This window comes from Centrocercus urophasianus, unplaced genomic scaffold (assembly GCF_019232065.1).
Source record: "Centrocercus urophasianus isolate 14NV4802_14NV808 unplaced genomic scaffold, USGS_Curo_1.0 seq_18, whole genome shotgun sequence".
Lineage (NCBI taxonomy): Eukaryota > Metazoa > Chordata > Aves > Galliformes > Phasianidae > Centrocercus > Centrocercus urophasianus.
This window is the reverse complement of record NW_024884733.1, coordinates 10658567-10676931: the sequence shown is the minus strand read 5'-3', so window position 1 is coordinate 10676931 and position 18365 is coordinate 10658567. Positions and strand designations below refer to the sequence as shown.

At 38.0% G+C, this 18365-nt stretch overlaps 1 protein-coding gene across 2 annotated transcripts; it reads left to right on the top strand.

The window, feature by feature from the left end:
- Positions 1-3460: 3460 nt before the first annotated feature.
- RNPC3 (RNA binding region (RNP1, RRM) containing 3) lies at positions 3461-17839 on the top strand. Of its 2 annotated transcripts, none has more exons than XM_042819769.1 (15): positions 3461-3664; positions 4017-4064; positions 5547-5665; positions 6697-6777; positions 7497-7608; positions 8091-8159; positions 8804-8952; positions 9650-9775; positions 10373-10509; positions 11333-11494; positions 11650-11744; positions 11822-11880; positions 13239-13371; positions 14062-14134; positions 17615-17839. In XM_042819769.1, the coding sequence occupies exons 1-14, from the start codon at positions 3461-3463 to the stop codon at positions 14119-14121; spliced, it is 1554 nt and encodes a 517-aa protein (XP_042675703.1). In that variant the 3' UTR covers positions 14122-14134; positions 17615-17839. The 2 variants fall into 2 exon arrangements, with proteins under 2 accessions (XP_042675703.1, XP_042675702.1); XM_042819768.1 differs by having other exon boundaries at positions 16717-17839.
- The last annotated feature ends 526 nt before the right edge of the window (positions 17840-18365 follow it).

The window sequence follows — 18365 nt, the reverse complement described above, 5'->3', positions numbered from 1 at the left end:
ACACCCACAGACATTCATTGACATTTGCTGAACATTTATGGAGACCAAGCAGTGGATTATCAGCATGGTGAGGCAGTGGGTGCTGCATTTCAGCAGTGGCAATGGCTAACAGCATAACAGGTCAAAGTTTTTCATATACTGAGAAAATTACATACCCACACACAACTGGGATGTAATGAAATTTATTATGTATCACTTTTAATGCCTTAATTCTTGTCTCAAACACTTGGCATAGAAATATTAAAATTAATATACACTCAACACTGAGGTCAGAACAACAATGTCACTAAATTCTCCATGCTAAATTAGCTCTGAATCACGGGTAAGAATGTCCTATACTAGGCAGTCTTTTATGAAATGTGTGACTTCTGATGACTTTTCAAATAAGGCAGAAAATGTATGAATTAAAACAAACAAACAAACAAACAAAAATACAGCAGCTTGAGAGTAAACTAATGAATCCTGGAAAGTCCCAAATTAGCAACTCTGGAGAAATAAAATGGCATTTTTGTTAGTTTTGTCTTTCTAAGAGCCACTTGCTTATAATGCTTTCTTCTTTCTGAGGGAAAACAAAGAAAATCAGCTCTCAACCAACTATTTTTGTTGTTGTTGCCTATAGCTGTTTCTGGCATAACTACAGATATTACACAAGGAAGAAGGGAGAGAAAGCAGAAATTACAGATTGCAGTTTCCAGATCACAGAATCACAGAATCATAATGATTGCAAGGGAGCTCTAGAAATCACCTGGCCCAATCCTCTGGTAAAACAGGTTCTAAGGAAAGCATCTAGGCAGATTTTGAATATCTCCAGAGAAGGGGACTCCACAACTTTCTCTAGAAATTCCCTGTCTTTCTTGAACTGGAGAGCTCAGAACTGAACACAGCACCCCAGATGTGGCCTCTCCAGGGCAGACTAGAGGGGGAGATCACCTCCCTCAGTGTGATGACCATGCTCTTTTTAATGTGCCCTGGGATATCATCAACCTTCTTGGCCACAAGGGTACACTGCTGACTCACCATCAACTTGTTGTCCACCAGGATGCCTAGGTCCTTCTCTGCAGAGCCCCTTTCCACTTGGTGAGGCACTAACTTATACCAGCGCATTTGGTTAGTTCTTCCCAGGAGTAGAACTCCACATTTGCCATTTTTTAACCTCATAAGGCTCCCCTCTGTCCAAACCTCCAGTTTGTTCTGGTCAGATCTTGTGGTGTCATATAGCTTGTAGACAGTTTATCTTAAAAATAATGACAATAACTTGCAGCTGAGGCTGCTTGGTGTGCAGAGACAGCTCTTTCCTTATTCTGATAATGGAACTCCAATTGTTGGAGTCTAAATAAGGTATAGAATATGTATAGAGTATCAAGTCTTTCATGTTTTTGTTTTTCACTGAATGCAGAAAAAACAAAAGCAATCGTATAGTTTAAATAAGAAACTGAAGGAAACATTTTTCTTTCCTTAAGTGCAGAGACTGTTTGGTTTGTTTTTATTTTTATTTTTTTAAGTCTTTTCTGTCTCTCTTTTTAAAGCCTTTTCAGCCTCTCAAATTGTATTAGAAGTAATAGTGACTATTTTTGGGAGGAACAGAACTTAAGATTGCACTGCTTTTGTAATCTGAAGCCTTATCTTGTCAGTGAATGGCAAAAACAAACCCAGAAGACCCAGTAAATACAACGCATATTTTTTCTCTAGTGCCAACTCTAACATGCAATTTTGTTCCTGAAAGGACATGTCCTCAATTTGCGTGGTCATTTAGTCTGTGCATTATGCAAACTGGTTCTGGGGTCATTTAAAACTGGCCCTCCCAATCCTGGCTGTATAGGAGTTCCAGGATGATAGATTGCTCTTGGAGAGTCTTTATGTATATGGGCATACACTGTTTTGTAGACAAGGAAAGATAAGGCACACTACCTTGAGCTTAGCGCCATGCTAACACAGCGACTTGCCTTCTCACTTTGCTTGCTCATATCCAGTCAACTGGAATATGTTTTCTTCTTCTTCTGGAGACACCTAGAGGCATTAAAAAAACAAACAAACAAAACAAACAAACAAACAAAAAAAAAGACAACCAATATTGAAAACAGTAGGGTCCTGAAATCCCACAGTGAAACTATTAAATTATTACTGAGCATTTAAAAATTGTTCTGGACTTATTTCACTAGGATAAATATCTAAAAGCACCTTTACACGTCTTAGTGCTCCAATAAACAACATTTCTGCTTTCATAATCTTTTTTTTTTTTTTTACTTGAGGATGCAAATAAGTGCTTTCCAAGGAATTGGGAGCCCATTAACTCATACCATTTAAAAGCAAACTACTACAGCATTTCTAGTGGAGTCCTGCATTTTTATCATTCTACCTGTCACTGACATTTGTTGGCTTCATAAACAACTGTAACTGACAGGCTGAGTTGGACTTTCACTACATAGGACAATGGCATCTGCCTCCGGCCACTGCTGATTTGTCATTAGTAGACAACTTTATGGCATCAGTAATGAATGAATGGTGTCCAAAATATCAGGAAATTCTGCAAAACTTATTTTCTTGATTTTTTTAAAAACTTTTTACAAAATTTTAGTGACATTTTTACATTTTTCTTGCCACTTTTAGTGTTCAGTGTCACTGGAAAACACTTTTTTTTTTTTTTCCCTCCCTTGACTAGAGCTCAATCACATTTCTCAGTTCTGAGAGAAAAAAAAATGTATTTTGAATTATGTAATCATTTCACAGCCTGGTGAGTGATCTACAGATGAAGGACGGGAGTGCATTAGAGAGCTACAAATGGAAGTGAAAAATTTGCTTTGCTAAAAAATGCACATCTGCATAAAATGTCCTTCTGTCTCCTTACCCAGGAGTGCACCTAAAGGTCTAATTTACACAGAACAGAGCAACAAAGCTGCCGCTGATTAGCTTTTGCAACGCCAAGGCTCCTACCTGCTGCAAGTAACTGTGGCCAACATTTGAGAGTCTCCTGAATTTATAAAACAATAGGCCACAGTTCACAAAGCTGGTCGGTGTTAAAATTTCAACATCAAAACACACGGTATTGCTGGTGTCATAGGGAAAGTACACTGTAGTATTTTCCTCTGTGCCAATTTTTCCACCTGTCTTCGAATTCACAGATGTTTCCTAGCCTATGTGAAAGGGATCAACAAAAATGCAGCAGCTGATCCTTTAAGAAATCGCTGCTAAATTTTTGCTTCGCTACTTGATGTATTTCCAAACGCTGCATTTCACAGTTTTTTCGCCCTAGTGGCAGAGAGGCCGAGCAGACCGCCGGCCAGTCACACAGAGCAGGCGCCGCCAGCCGCACAGCCGCAGCCGCTTCCCGCCCAAACGCGCCCCGACTCCACCCCAATGGCTGAGGCGTCTCGCGCCAACAGCCCGCCCGCCGAGGTGAGGGAGGCAGCCTCTGCTCTCGCGCGACTTGTGGGAGTGCCGCCGCTTCCGGCCTCGCGCTGCGATGGCGGCGTCGGGCAGCGAGGAGGAGCGGGCGGGTGGCGCGGCGCTGGGCGCGGGGCAGTGTCACCCCGGCGTGGCGCGACGGCGTGGGCGGACGCTCCTGGTGCGGCACCTGCCCGCCGAGCTGACCGCGGCGGAGAAGGAGGACCTACTGCAGCACTTCGGGGCAGTGGCCGTGCGCGTCCTGTCGGACCACGGGCGGCTGGTGAGGGCGCGGGCGTGAGGAGGCCCTGGCCGATTCCTTCGTGGTTCGGTGCGGGCCGGAGGGCTTTGGCCTGGGCCGTCCTTTGGAAAAAGGAGCGGGGCAGCGTGGGGTGCTCGCTGTGGGGGGCAGAGATCCGCCCCGCAGCTCTGCCTCTTAGAATCATAGAGTCGTTTGACTTGGAGGCAACCTTTAATGGTCTTCGCTCCCCTGTAATGCAGAAACTTCTTATTCTGATTTCTTACAAAGAACGTTCCCTAAGCCTTTGCCACGCGCTGCAGTTAGAAGAGTGATAACTGGGAATTTTCTTACCTTTCTGATTTGAACTCAGTGCGGCATTTTGTTTGTTTTCCAGAAACATACTGCTTTTGCTACTTTTCCTAGTGAAAATGCTGCTGTAAAGGTTTGTATTCAAATTTGTTATTGTTTTAGCAAAGGACTTCTCTGTATTGCTATTTGTTCTATAACGTTTTACATGTGATCTCGTGTGGAGCAACATAAAATATTACTGTTTCAGGAGCATCCTGTTTTTACCTGGGACAGGACTGACTTCCTTCCTGGTGTCTGATATGATGCTGTGTTTTGGCTTTAGGAGAAAACCGATGTTGATAACACAGAGATGTTTTGGTTGTTATTAAACAGCGGTGTACAGAACCAAGGATGTTTCAGGTTCTCATACTGTCCTGCCAGCATGGGGTCTGGGGAGCACGAGGAGCTGGGAGGGGACGGAACCAGGACAGCTGACCTAAACTGGCCAAAGAATATTTCATAGTGTATGGCATCGTGCAGAAAAAAAAACCTTGAAAAATGGAGGGGAGTTGGCCAGACAGGCATTGGTCAGCAGGTGGTGAGCGATTGCTTGCACATCAATTGGTTTGCAAATACACATATGTATAAACTTTCTATCTACCTATGTCTATGACTACCGTTATTTCTCTCTTCCATCTTTGTAAATAGTTCTTATCTCAACCTGTGAGTGGTAACTTTTTTTTCCTAACTCTCCCCCATATCACTGGGAGAGAGGTTACTGGTACCCTAGGGTTAGGGTACTGGGAGAGAGCTGTGAGCAAAAGGCTTCATGGTGTTTAGCTGCTTGCAGGGTTAAACCACTAGGAGAAGGATTTACAAAAAAAACCCCACTTGCATAGTCATAGGAAAGATGGGTTGGGTCTTTGAAAGTCATCTGGTCTGACCTGTGACTTAGAGCAAGGCAAAGTCACTTGAGATGATGCTGATGGTGTTTTGTCGAGGATGCTTGTGCATTCTTGTATAGGCTGTAAAACAAACCTAAGTTGCTTGTCTTGTGTGCAATTTGGTATGTGACAAAATTTAGACATAGTGAAGTAAACAATTCGAAGCTGCTTTGTGTGCCAGCCTCAATAATAGTAAGAAAAATGTCATGTTAATGGAAGACATGCATGTAAACTGATATTACTAGTGATGCCTTTTAAATCTGACTAGTGAAAAGCCTCTGCCCTGAATGCCACTCTTATATTCTAGATCGTTTATTAAGTCGTGCTATAAAATAATATTGAAAGAAGGTGCAAAGATTTTGTGAGATAAACAGTGATGAATTTAGGTTGCTTTGTGTCTGTTGCTGGTAGACTATCAAGACTTGCAGAGAACTAGAGCTTCACCATGTAACAACTAGGCAATTTGCAATTTACAGATTGTGAGATAGTACTGGTAGACTACACCATGTGTGTTGTTCGTAAGTGAGGCATTTTTTTCTTGAAATCAGAGATTTACTAGTGTGTGTAATAAGTGTTGTTGAGGCTGCAGTCCCACGGCTATGTTCAGATTTAAAATTTGAAGTCTTGCTTTGAAACCATCTGATATTTTTCCTCTTCTGTTTCTTTCCTTTCTCTGTTATAATAATTTGAAGGCTTTGTCAAGACTGCATCAGCTGAAACTTTTAGGGCACACATTAGTTGTTGAATTTGCAAAGGAGCAAGATAGCGTGCAGGTACTTAACCAGCCTTCACTGTCAGACAAATGTAAAAGGTATGTGGATAATAATTCAATATGTGTGTGTTCAAGGAAGTGTAATTCTGTATTCATAACATTTTCCTGGTACTGTTAAGTAAAAGAGTAAATCATAGCCTTTTAGTAATGTTAATAGGTGTGTTCAAATCTGTAGATGAGCGATTTCATTCCTCCTATTAGTATTGTACTGTTCAGTATAATCTTGAAGCAGTCCCCATCCTTATTCCTGTAAGGTATCCTTCACCAGAGATAGTCCTGCTAATTTTCATGTAGAGCAAGACTCCAGTCTATGTAAGATGACCCCTATGATACCCAGGTTCCTTGTGCTTAGGAGTCTCTTCTGCTTCTTTTTTGTGTCAGAGCTGTAGTGTCATTTTACAATCAGAAAGTATGTACAGTGTTTTCATGGTGTTTCTTTCTAATCTAATTGAGTCAGGCAAAATTGACACCTGTAGGTATGATTGCATAAGACTGTACTATCTAAGTTTGCATCAAACATGAAACAGAATCTCTCTTCAAATGTATAAAGAAATATATAAATAAAAATACAAAAATAAATCCTAATGATAGTGTCAAGGATTATGATAGTTTGGATTTCAAATATTTGTTGAATATGTAATTTAAAAAAAAAAAACAAATCGTGTAGCTAAGCTTTTAGATTTACCTGTGCAGTATCGCAACAAAGCGATAAAAGCTACGTCATTGTGCCTCATTAAAATCAGCTGTAGAGCTTTTAAAAGTTAATTAGTCTGCTCTGAATATGAACAAATCAATAACAATATTTTTATCTTACAACCTTTGAACAAAGAGTAGCACAAATAGTTTCGGTTCTTTTCTTGTGAGTAGATTTAAATGAGAAATGTATAAATACGGGGAGACCCTCTGTAATATGGATAAATATTTATTTGCATAGACCTGTCTTGCAAATATAAAGTTCTTAAAAATACTACACTGATCTATTTGTAATATTTTTTGAAATTGAAAATGAGAGATAGGTTGTCTGGAAGGCAGTGAACTTTTTACCTGTTTTAATTAATGTTATTTTTTAGTTCAGAAGAGCCGGTGAAAGAAGAAGAGAAGAGAGAGCCAAGCTGTCTTAAAATAGAGAATGGAATTGCACCTAGCCATGGGTTAATATTTTCAACTTTTTTAACTTATTTGTTCTGTTAAGGTCTGTTTAGTAGTAAGTGCTATATTCTGTTGAACAAGAGAGAATGTAGTAGTAGTAGTTTTGTTTTATAAAGTACTGCTTTTCTACATGTGTAGCTGTAGGCATTTTTTTCGTAAAGATAAAATTCATAGTTCTTCAAATTTAAGAGTCTTATGGTTGAATAATGACCGATACTTTGAGAAGTGAAGCTACAGGTTGCCTCCAAGTCTTCTAGTGCAGTTTGTCGCTTTCTCAGGAGTTTAAGAGCTGAGTGGGCTCTCTTAGACAGTTTGGTCTTTTTTTTTTTTTTTCTCTGTTTGTATTTTTGCCTACTTGAAGAATAATTTTCTTCTGGGGCTGATTAATCCAGTGCTTGGAGTTTTGGGTTTATGATGTTGGAAGATGTTGGTTCTGTCCTGTGTTTGTTAGACTTTCTGTATGTGTAGTTACTTACTTTCCTTGCGTCCAAGCCCAGTAAATCTGGTATATGATAGGGGACGTTCTATTCCCCAGTGCTAAAAGCGTAATGTGGGTGGCCCAGCCAGTCAAAATGGTACGTAACTGTTCTAGGGAGAATGGTAATATGTCAGTGATATTTCAGATTTAACTAACAGCTAAAATTTTTAGTAACCATTAATTGTTATCAGCTATTTTATGGCAATGCAGCTGAGATTCATTGTTTTTATTATTTTTCCTCAGCCTCACATTTCCCATCAATTCTTGCCTCAAGTATCTGTATCCACCACCTTCAAGCACAATTCTAGCAAATATAGCAAATGCCTTGGCAAGCGTGCCCAAGTTTTATGTCCAGGTAAGTGCGGGGGGGGGAAGAAAACAGCAAAAAAAGGAAGTATAAAAATGAAAACATGTCCTTTTTCCTCTTCTAGTTATCCGCAGAAATAATTTTTTACATACTAAATAAAAGTTAGCTGTCCTGTGATACTTTTAAACAGTGTTAGTTCTTGGCTATGTTGAGACTTCATTGACCAGAACTATCGGTTACTTTGCTGATGTGGAAGGCTTAAACGGATCTGATCTTCTGAATTACGAGCACTTGTAATTTCATACTGAGATGTTTTATGTACTTCTTACTAGCCTTTTCAGGGTATTGCTTGTACTTACTCGTATTGTTGCATCTCATTTGCTGGCTTTCACATTTTTTGGTAACCTGTGTGGTTGTACTGTCATTAAAACTACTGATTTCTACCTGTCAGAAGTAATCAGCTGTGATATCTAGCAAGGAACTGTATTTATTTCTCTAATGGAGGTATTTCTTACCTTGAATCATTTCAGGTACTTCATCTGATGAATAAAATGAATCTTCCTCCGCCTTTTGGACCAATTACTGCTCGCCCTCCCATGGTAACTTTTAAAATATATGTGTTTAGGTACTGGAAAAAGGATTCACAATTTAAAATATAAGAAGTGTGGTAAGAGATCCGAAGTTCAAACTTGTAAAAGTGATCTTGTATGTAGGTATTTCCTTGTAATATGTGGTTTCCACACTCTTAGTGAAAAATCAGATTCCTTTCATGAAATCCTCGCTGCTTATAGAAATGGTGTAGTTTTGACAGCTGTTGGAAAGTCCAGTGTATAAACTGATTGTTTAGTAGCTCAGGGCTCCTTTTCTGTGTTCTGGAAAAAAGTCCTTAGGACTACACGCAATGTTAAAAAACCAAAAAAAAAACAAAACAAAACAAAAAAACCCATGAACCCCTGCAATAGAAAAGTTTTTACTTTTATATTGAACTTCTCAAATAAAAAGAATGAAATCATCCACTTTTACATATTGGAATTTATTTTTTTTTTACTGCAGATTTTTAATTACTAATGTAGTTTATCAAAATAGTGTATAAATCTATATAAATGTGCTGTAAAAAGCCATTTCTTACTATCTCGTAATGTATCGCCTTGGCTTTTTATTATATACAAAGGAAAACAAGACGCACAAAATCTTTACTTAAAAATCTTTCGTCACTTTTTTTTTACATTCTGCTTATTACCAGTATGAAGAGTATTTACCAGTGCCTGTGCCACCCCCACCAATTCCACCTTTGCCTCCTGAGGAGCCTCCTTTGCCCGAAGAGGAAGAAGAGCAAGTCTCTAGTGGAGATGAATCAGAATATGAAAGTGATAACGCGGAGGAAAAAGAGAGGTGTGTATTTTACAGTCTTAATACATACTTTTTACTTCTCTGGATACTTGTTCAGCCACTGGTTAAATCTCTGAACACTTGCAGCCTATAGATAGTCTTCTCGATGTGTTACGAAGCTCCATAGTAAGTGAAAAATGGAGGGATCGTGCTGTTTTGAATGACAGTAGGAGGGTGAGTGTGGCCATGTGTGCACAGAAGTTAGAATTTCTTACTTTGAAAAAAAAAAAAAAAAAACAATCCAAAAACTCATAATGAAAAGAGAGTGCAGTATAACAAATGAAGCAATGAATTGTTTTCTGGTTTTCTTCAGTTTTCCACATTTTTAGAGAGTAAATTACTCAGCCTAAATAATTTTGCCTGACTTCCAAAATGTTCTTTGTACATTGAGTGTGTATTGCTAGGACAAACAATAATGGAAGGAGGTTGTGATTCTCTCGCAGGCTTGGGAATAAATTATATTAGAGCTGTTTTTAAGCCTTAAAACAATACTCAATGAAGAAATTGTTGTCTTCATCTGCTACTAAAACTGAAATAAATGAGTTATGTTCAGAAAAATACATGCATTGACAAATAAATTCTGAAAAGTTGCATTTCAGGGGCTTAGAGGAAGGGAGAAGGGCTGCATTTGCAAGTGAGCATTCTCAAATAAAATGTAAACCAATTTGGATCTTTTTTAACTTCGTTTTATTTATAACAGAATGACCAAATTGATGGAATTAGCGACTCTTCAACCTAAAAGACCAATAAACACGAAGAAGCGTGGTGTTAGAAAAAGGCAAAGAATTAAGGACTTACTGAATGTTCCCACATGTACTCCCCACAGGTTTGTATTATTTTTCTGCTTGCATATTTTCAGAAAAATTATTGTTTTTGCTCAGTGTCTTTCCCTGCATCATGTTTTCTATAGTGTTGTTTTAATGAAAGTATTCTCTGCTATGTAGGTTGGGCCTAATTGCTTGCAAGGTAGCGTTGTTATGTAGTATGAACTGAAGTCTGTTTAACAACCACAGTATTAAAGTTCTATCTCTTTCTCTTGCTATCAAAAAGAACATTTTTCATAAAAAAATAAAAACAGTTTCATGTTACAGTGCTGCTAGAAGTGATCTGTACGTATTGCTTGAGGCAATTCTGAAAAACAAAAAAACGAGGGGGGGAGGAGGAGAAAAAGAGCTGATTTTGTTTAGATCATCTTGATTTTTGAAATTGCAGTACTGTGGCAGAGTAGCCACCAGAGTTTCTATCTAGTGATAATCAGTTGTGATACACGATTTTCTTGTAACATTTTTCTTTCTGCAATTGGGTTGGGATATTTTTCACACTGTGAGAGCAACATCAATGCCACTTACGAAAAGCTATCAGTAACCTAAATAAGAAAAATAAGTGCCTGTCCGAATGTTTAACACGTTGTTGTTTTAAACAGTAATTTGCACCCTACCCTGTCACCTTCAGATGTCTTTGAGCAACCACAGCATGTAGGTCTTAAAAAGATTGAGTTCCATATTACTACTGACATCCCATCTGTTCTTCAGATAAATTCGGAAAGAGAAGAAAAAAATGGTAAGCATGTGTACTTCAGATTTATCTAATGTCAACTTCATGTGGTTTCAGTATGCTGATGGCTGCTAAAATTCAGACCAGACAATCCTGTTCTTCTTTTGTATTGGAGAAGATTCCATAGATAGTATACATCAGAGTTTAGGAACACCACCTTGCATCTTGTCTGCATTTGTTGCTTTTCATGTGTTAAAGAGAGCTCAGTGCTTCCATGTAATGCAGGATGTGGAGCATTTTAAAGTCTTTCTGTCCTTGTAGTATGTATGTTTATGATGAATTGCACCTTTTCTTAAAAGTTTTTAAACTTTATGTTGCCTGTAGCAAGTACAGTACAAATGTATTCTCACTATTATATATCTTGTAACTGAATGGATCAAGCTAATCTTAGATCTTCTTTTTCCAGCTCTTAGAGAGTAGTATTAAGATGGTTGCCAGCTTCTTCTCTGCGTTACACTGATAATCTGCAGTAAAAATGCGGGACAGTGCCAGCAGTGAGGGTGTGGTGGTTTCTTATAGGGCTATGGTTTGTCTGTGTATTTCAGTATTTTAGAGCTTCTTTAAATGAAAATACGGGCTTTGAATAGCAGGGCTAGTTTTAATTTAACAGGCACGTGCTGTGACTTGTCTTGGTACTGCAGTTGATTTTGTAGAACAAATTATATTTGTCCAGTCCGGAATTAATAGAACTTTCCTTAAGGATGTGTTCAGATTTATTTACAGTCTGCTATAATTAAATATTAATAAAAGGAATATACTCTTTTTGCTTGCTCTCCTTCCTCTTGTGAATAATCATACGACCTTCTTGTATAATGTGTTCAAATTACAGATCTTTGTGCTACCACAGAAGAAATCAATAATACAGGATTTGGAAGAATTTTCCCAACTCCTAGCTCAAATGATAAAATGGAAATAGAGGAAGAAGATGATGAAATACCATCAGAGTTTATTTCTAGAAGAGAACTAGAGAAAAACAGACTTTCTAGAGAAGGTACAACTGTGACAATAGATTATGTAATAGAAGCTGTTTACTTTGTTGTAATAAAAAGTTTAAGTATTTTCTGTATTAATTTGCTATATGTACTTTAATAATTTGTTTTATTCTTAGCAAAAAAAATAACTGTCTATTTTTCTGTCTTCTTCAAGAAATGGAGAAATTTTCTGTTTTTAAAAACTATGAGCCAGGTGAACCAAATTGCCGGATATACGTGAAGAATTTGGCTAAACAAGTGCAAGAAAAGGTATGTAAAAAAGAAAAAATAAATATTTCTCATAAAGGCTTTTCAGCAACTTTCTTAAATCAGCCCTTTAATTCCAGGATCTCAAGTTCATTTTTGGAAGATATGTTGACTTTGAGTCTGAACTGGAACGAAATATGTAAGTTAAAATGAAGTCTCTGATGTTAACCTTTTCATATTGGTGAGAATTGTAATTTGAAAACTAGTTATTTCTGCTTTTTTTTCTTTCTGGTGCTGCTTCTTTATTGGTTGAGGAAACAATGATTCACATCTGAAGACACTGTCACAAGTACAGAAATAGGATTATTGTCCAGTTTCTAAAGACTACTATTTTGCCTTTATATTTTAGTTACTAAATATACTATTTTGTTGAGCAATGCGTAATGAATACAGCATGAATGATTGTGTGAATCTAGTGATTTAGCATATGTGATATTTACTACAGTTGGACACAGATTTGCCATCCTGCAGTTTGGTGCAGCCTTTACTAAACAGCATCTCCTAGGCAAAATGTAAGTGGTCTTCAGTGGCATAATTCCTGCATGTAGGTATTGCATCCATATCGGCTATTTCAGGTTGAAGTAGGAGCATTGTATCAGAGTTTTGAAATATGAAGGCATTAGAAAAAACATACCATATAGTAGGAGTTAAATCCATCTGGTGTTCACAAGTGGTATGCCCCAGAGGTTGGTATTGGACCCTCCCTGGTCAGATGGGATGAAGATCAACAAGGCCAGGTGCCAGTTTCTGCTCTTTGGCCACAACAACCCCCGGCAATGCCTGGGGCAGAGTGGCTGGAAGACTGCATGGAAGAAATGAACCTGGGGGTGTTGATCTTGGCTGAAGATGAGCCAGCAGTGTGCCCAGGTGGCCGAGAGGGCCAGTGACATCCTGGCTTCAATCAGAAATGGTGGTGCCAGCAGGAGCAGGGAAGTGATCTTTCATCCCTCTGTAGTCAGCTCTGGTGAGGCCACATCTCAAGTACTGTGTTCAGTTCTGGACCCCTTGCTACAGAAAGACATTGAGGCCCTGGGGTGTGTCCAGAGAAGGGCTACAAAGCCGGTGAGGTGTCTGGAGCGCAAGCCTTAGGAATGGCTGACAGAACTGGGATTTTTTAGTCTGGAGAAGAGGAGGCTCAGGGATGATCTTATCACTCTATGACTCCCTGAAAAGAGGTGGTGGTGAGATGGGGGGTCGACATCTTCTCTGTGGACGAGAGGGAATGGCCTCAAGTTGCGCCAGGTGAGATTCAGGTTGGACACTAGGAAAAAGTTTTCTCCAAAAGAATGGTCAAGCACTGGAATGGGCCCAGGAGAGTGGTGGAGTCGTTGTCTCTGCAGGTGTTCAAGTAACGCTTAAATGTTGTAATGAGGGACATGGTTTAGTGGGGAAATACTGGGTGAATGATCGGACTGGATGATTTTTGGGGTTGTTTCCAACCTTAGTGATTCTGTGATTCTATTCTATGATTTCCTAATTCTCTGTTTTTTCCTCTAGGTTCGATATACGTTTAATGAAAGAAGGCCGTATGAAGGGTCAGGCTTTCATTGGACTTCCTAATGAAAAAGCAGCTGCTAAAGCTTTAAAAGAAGCAAATGGATACGTCTTATTTGAAAAACCCATGGTCGTCGTATCTTTTTCTTCAAATGTTTACATCACATTCTTTTTGAGTTGTCTGTCAGTATCTAGTTTTGCCTTCTTAGAGGCTTTTGTTAGAAATCGGCGGGAAGAAGAGAGATGTTACAAAAACTAGACAGAAGAACCTAGTGTACTATTGTAAAATTTATATCTTAAAAATGTATAGGGACACCATTTGTGAAATAGGAAAGTAAATAGCCTTACTTAAGATTTAATTATTTTTCTGTTCTTTGCTCTTTGATACCGCAAGCCCAACCAAAAGACAGTTTAAGGTGTATAGCCATTGCATTTAAATTTTGTAGGGCTTTTGAGTTGTTTAAACCTGTGTTTGCAGAATTGGGAGATGATGTGTTTGTTTTGTTTTCTTGGTTGGCTGTTGTTTTGTTGTTTTTTTTTTTTTATAATTGCATACAAATTAGTTACTTTGGGGGCATATGTATCGTGTTGGGGTTTCTACACTTCTTTGATTGGATTGCCCTGTTGTTTTAGTTTGAAATCTTTTCGCATCCTTTCTTATTGCTGAATTAAATGTTCCAAATGTTCCAGTTTTTTATGAGCTCTAGGATATGCTCTCTTGAAGCGTGCTGCAGATCAGCGAGGTCCTATCTTTGACTAGGATTGTGTTGCTTCTTGATTGACTTGTGTTTATTGTCGACACTTGTAGTCCTTAACAGAACCTCAGCAATTTGCTCGTTCAGCTAGACCAAAGCAGGATTCCAATGAAGTGAAAAGAAAAAAGTAGAACATAGCAAAAGGTATGGATTCTTTGCCTAAAAATTACAGGGTTTTGTATTTCATTTTGTTGCCTTTTTTTGTTTTATTTTTTTATAATTGCTTTAGGAGTAGTGACAGTGAAAGAGAAATACTCCATACAGTGTTCTTTTCTTAAATGAGCTCTTCTGTCAGGAAACCAGTTTGCAGGATGTGCAGTTGGTTTAAGATTAAAGATTGCTTCTTTCTCTGTTTAGAAACCTGGAGTCTATTATTTTCCTTATCTTGAGATCCTAGGATAGTTGTCTGTATTTTCTGATCCTTAATGCTGGGAGATTGGAACTTAGGGAGAATGACTTCATGGAATTTGAGCACTTACGTTTTTAGTAGTGTTCTGGGATTTTGGCTTCAACAGGAGTGGCAGCTTTGCCCTTTCCTGTCCTTACTCAGACCATGCATGCTGTAAAGCTGTGTCAGATACCCGTTTTCAGCAATAAACTTGCTTCTGCCACCTCTGTCAATGAGATCTTAGTACTACTACTGCAGCATCTCTAAAGCTTGTCTGATTTAGGAAATGTTTGTGTTTCTGAAAGTGTTACTTAATAATGCAGTAATTGAGACTTGCTTTGCTACGGAGTGCACAAGTGCTGATATTAACATTTGTCTAAATTGATGAGAAATTAACTTTCTGCTAAAAGTAATCACTTCATATCGTACATCTTTACTTCACTAGCGCTTACTCTTAAGTATTTGCTTTATGCTAAAGTAACTGAAGCAAAATTGTGGGAATTTTTGTGGCCTCCAAAAATTTGGGTTGTGAACTGTCTCAGATTTGCACCAGTTACTTCAGATGCTACCACAGAAACGCTCAGTTCTCAGCCTGCACTCTGATAAAGTAGCAAGCTCAAATTTGAAGAGCATTTTATCTGAATTACATGTTATGATTGAATGTCACTCTGGTTATCCATCTCCTTACCTCAGAACTTAAAGCTTCGGTTGAGTGCTTTAGAAAAGTACTGCTTACTCCTTTATGTTTCTTAATCTGAATGTCTTGGTCATTATTTAGAAAAAAAAAAAAAAAATACTTAAAAAAAAAAAAAAAAAAAAACAATTCTGAAGTTTGAAATGTGAACAACTGATTTTAATTTTAAAAAATTGTTTTCATTCCCTTGGTATTGTTATTGTGAGGGTAGTATTTCTATTAGAAATAGCTATCTTTTATTTCATAAAAGATGACTTGTTCTTACAGGTGTTTTTCCGTACTGTTTATTGAAAGCAGACGAATGAGCCTTGATTTTGAGCTGTGAGAAACGAGGGTGTGCAGAAGTGTTTCAATTTTTTTCTTATTCCTTCCTAGTTAAATAAAAAGTATTAGTTATATTTTCTCCAGGATGTGATAAGAATGTTATTAAAGTTGTTTTAAATGGAAAAAGGAAATTTGAAGTATTTTTAACTGGTGGAAAGCTTTTGTATGTGAACTCTGAACTGTAATTCTGGCATGTCATGTATTTCCAACCAGCTTAATGCATTAAATTTGATTCTGACTTTACTAAACATGCTAAATAATACTTGAATAGCAGAAAGAAAATAACCAGGTGCTTACTATATTATTAATCATACTGATGATCAACTCAGAAGCTTTTTTTTAAAATGAGCAAGCGCTCAAGACATACCTGTACATCTGAAAGCCTGCGTGGGTTGCTTCAGTTTCATGGCTTTAGTAAATGGTGCACAGGACTTCTTCCACGCCTTCGATGTTTATATGTGACAGTCACATCGTGCGCCACAGACTAATTGAAATCCCTAAGAATCCTAGGTTAAGTACAAATCATTCCTTTACAGATCACAAATTACTTGCACGCTAATGATGAGGCAGAACCCTTTTTCTGCATCGAATGTGTTTTCCTGTGTCTGCTGGAATAATCTGATAAATGCTAATTTGTGATGCGGAATTCCATTATATAAATCCGAAATCCATGCAGACACCTGGGGAATTTGAAGTATGATTTGTATCACAGTTTTTTTTTCTTCTGTAAGAAAATTGAATTAAGAACTTGTTGATTAATTCATAAACATTATTTATTACTTTCTCTACAAATATTGTTTCTTTGGTAGAGAAAGCAACACACAATGGTTTATAAAAACAGTGTGACTTACTGCTAACTGAAATGCCTTTTTCTTGATGAATGACAAAAATGTCAGTTAGCATTTGGAGTGACTATTTTTCTGTGGGTAAAATATAGTTTTTTGGTATAAGGATTATGTAAAAGAAACTGATGCTGAGAGGTCATCAGCTTCTTTGTAGAGAAGAAGTGACCTGAAAGCCTGCATTGAGTGGAAGCGTGTTTGGGTTTTGGATCTGATGGAGAAAGTGAGTCTGTAAAATGTCAAAGACCTGAGGAAGAATTAATAAAACAAGAATCTGCTGTTGTCAAGTATAGTTAAAGTTATCAAAAGATGGATTTACTTTTGAATACAGAGTTACTGATGGTGGGTTCACCAGACTGGGTCAAAAGTATATTTATTAAGTTATACCTTTTTGTTTATGATAGGCAGCATAAATTTAATGTGTGTGCAACCTTGAGAATTAAATAAAATTAAACAACATTCTGCTGTTCTTCTTTAGAAACATTCCTGCGTATATACTGCAATAATACTGTCATGCAGAGTGTATCCTTTCTTGTTGTATCCTTTTATGTGCAATGTTTCCTATAGCACTCAACCACCTCTAATTTCTCACCTAGAATAGGTTTGGGGAGGAGCTTATGCATTTTAAAGCCTGAATTAATCTATCAATTTAAAAGTAGAACTTTTTCAGGGGGGGGAAAAAAAAAAGAGTTATCTCTTTTTATCTGTTATCTGTTGGGTGAATAGTTGAAGTGAACTTTCCTAATCTTAAAAGGTGGCTTTCACCTTTCTCTTCAAAGGTCATATCATTTATTTCATTTCTGATACAGTTCCTTAGCTTGTCTGAGCTAGAAGTGTTTCACTGGTGTGTGTGGAGCTGTGCTGGGCTCACAGCTGAGGATGTCGTTCTTAAATAAATCGTTAGGTTTAAAGTATGTCACAAGGCCACGATTAATGTTATCGGAGGGTTGATGTGTTCTTACAACATTTGATTACTGTTGTCCTACTGTATGAGAAACTGTTGATTTTCAGTTTGTACATTTGTCTTTTGTTTTTGAACAACAAAATCCAACAGTGCCTCACAATGCAGTTACAGAGTTCAGAATTGAATTATTAGTCATGGTTAACATTTTTGTTGTTTCTTTGATTGTTCTCTTCAATGAGGTGGTGTTGGTGATGGTGATTTTTTTATTATTATTATCGTTTTGTATTTGCATTATCATTTTTCATTTACTGTAATACAAAACTAATACATCCTGTACCTGCTAAGTCAGTTTTTTTCAGATACTCAGAAGTCTTACAATCTCAACCATCTTTCAATTTAGTTGTCAAAAGAAAGCATGTCACTGCTAGGATCTAGTTGTTCACGCTGTTAACACACCTTTGTGATGTTCCAGGTTCCTTTTGCGTTCCATCCCATCCACGAGTTCTCAAGCCTGGGGAGGAAGCAGTACAACCATCGGGACTCTGGAACTGTGCGTAGAGCATTTCTAAAGTACTTGAGGCAGAGTATAAACTTCCTCATCTTAAAGATTCCAAGTATGTTTGTCAGAAGGCTTACATGATAAATGCATGTTAGTTTGCTTTTGAAGTCTCTAATAAATTATTTCTTTTCTCTCGAAGTTGTGTTTTTCTTTTGTTGGGAGGTTTGTGAATGGGAAGGAGGAGCAAGACGCAAATATTTTATTGCTATTCTTTAAGCTTTGGGATTTTTTTGTTTACCTTTTGCCCAAACTTTGTTGTCATTGTGTACGACGTGTTCAACATGATTTGGGGTGTATGTTCATAGGCACCACTATGAACTTCCTTAAGTCTGATGTTCAGCTCTTAATGAATGGTTCAGGGTAAAACAGCAAGTACATCCAAGGATAATCTCATTTCAGTGTAAATGCTTTTATTTTTCTTGGAGACCAAACAGTACTAGTGGCATGAATTCAGGCTGTCTAATTACTGGTTTCCTCTGCAATTACCACCGTGGTTTACTCAGGACCACGTTCCAAGGTCACAGCCCTTCTTTGCGGGGCAGCCCGGAGCAGCGCGCCGCCCGAGCTGGGGTTGGGGCGCCGTGCTGAGTGTGACTGACGTGTCGGTGTGGTACATGAAGGGCACTTACATTACATTTCGGGTAACCGGCGCTCCGAAGGTCGC

Coding starts and splice junctions, on each gene's coding strand:
- RNPC3 (XM_042819769.1), top strand. CDS start 3,461: ATGGCGGCGTCGGGCAGCGAGGAGGAGCGGGCGGGTGGCGCGGCGCTG. Junction 5,666..6,696: donor CTGTCAGACAAATGTAAAAG/GTATGTGGATAA, acceptor GTTATTTTTTAG/TTCAGAAGAGCCGGTGAAAG. Junction 8,160..8,803: donor TTACTGCTCGCCCTCCCATG/GTAACTTTTAAA, acceptor GCTTATTACCAG/TATGAAGAGTATTTACCAGT.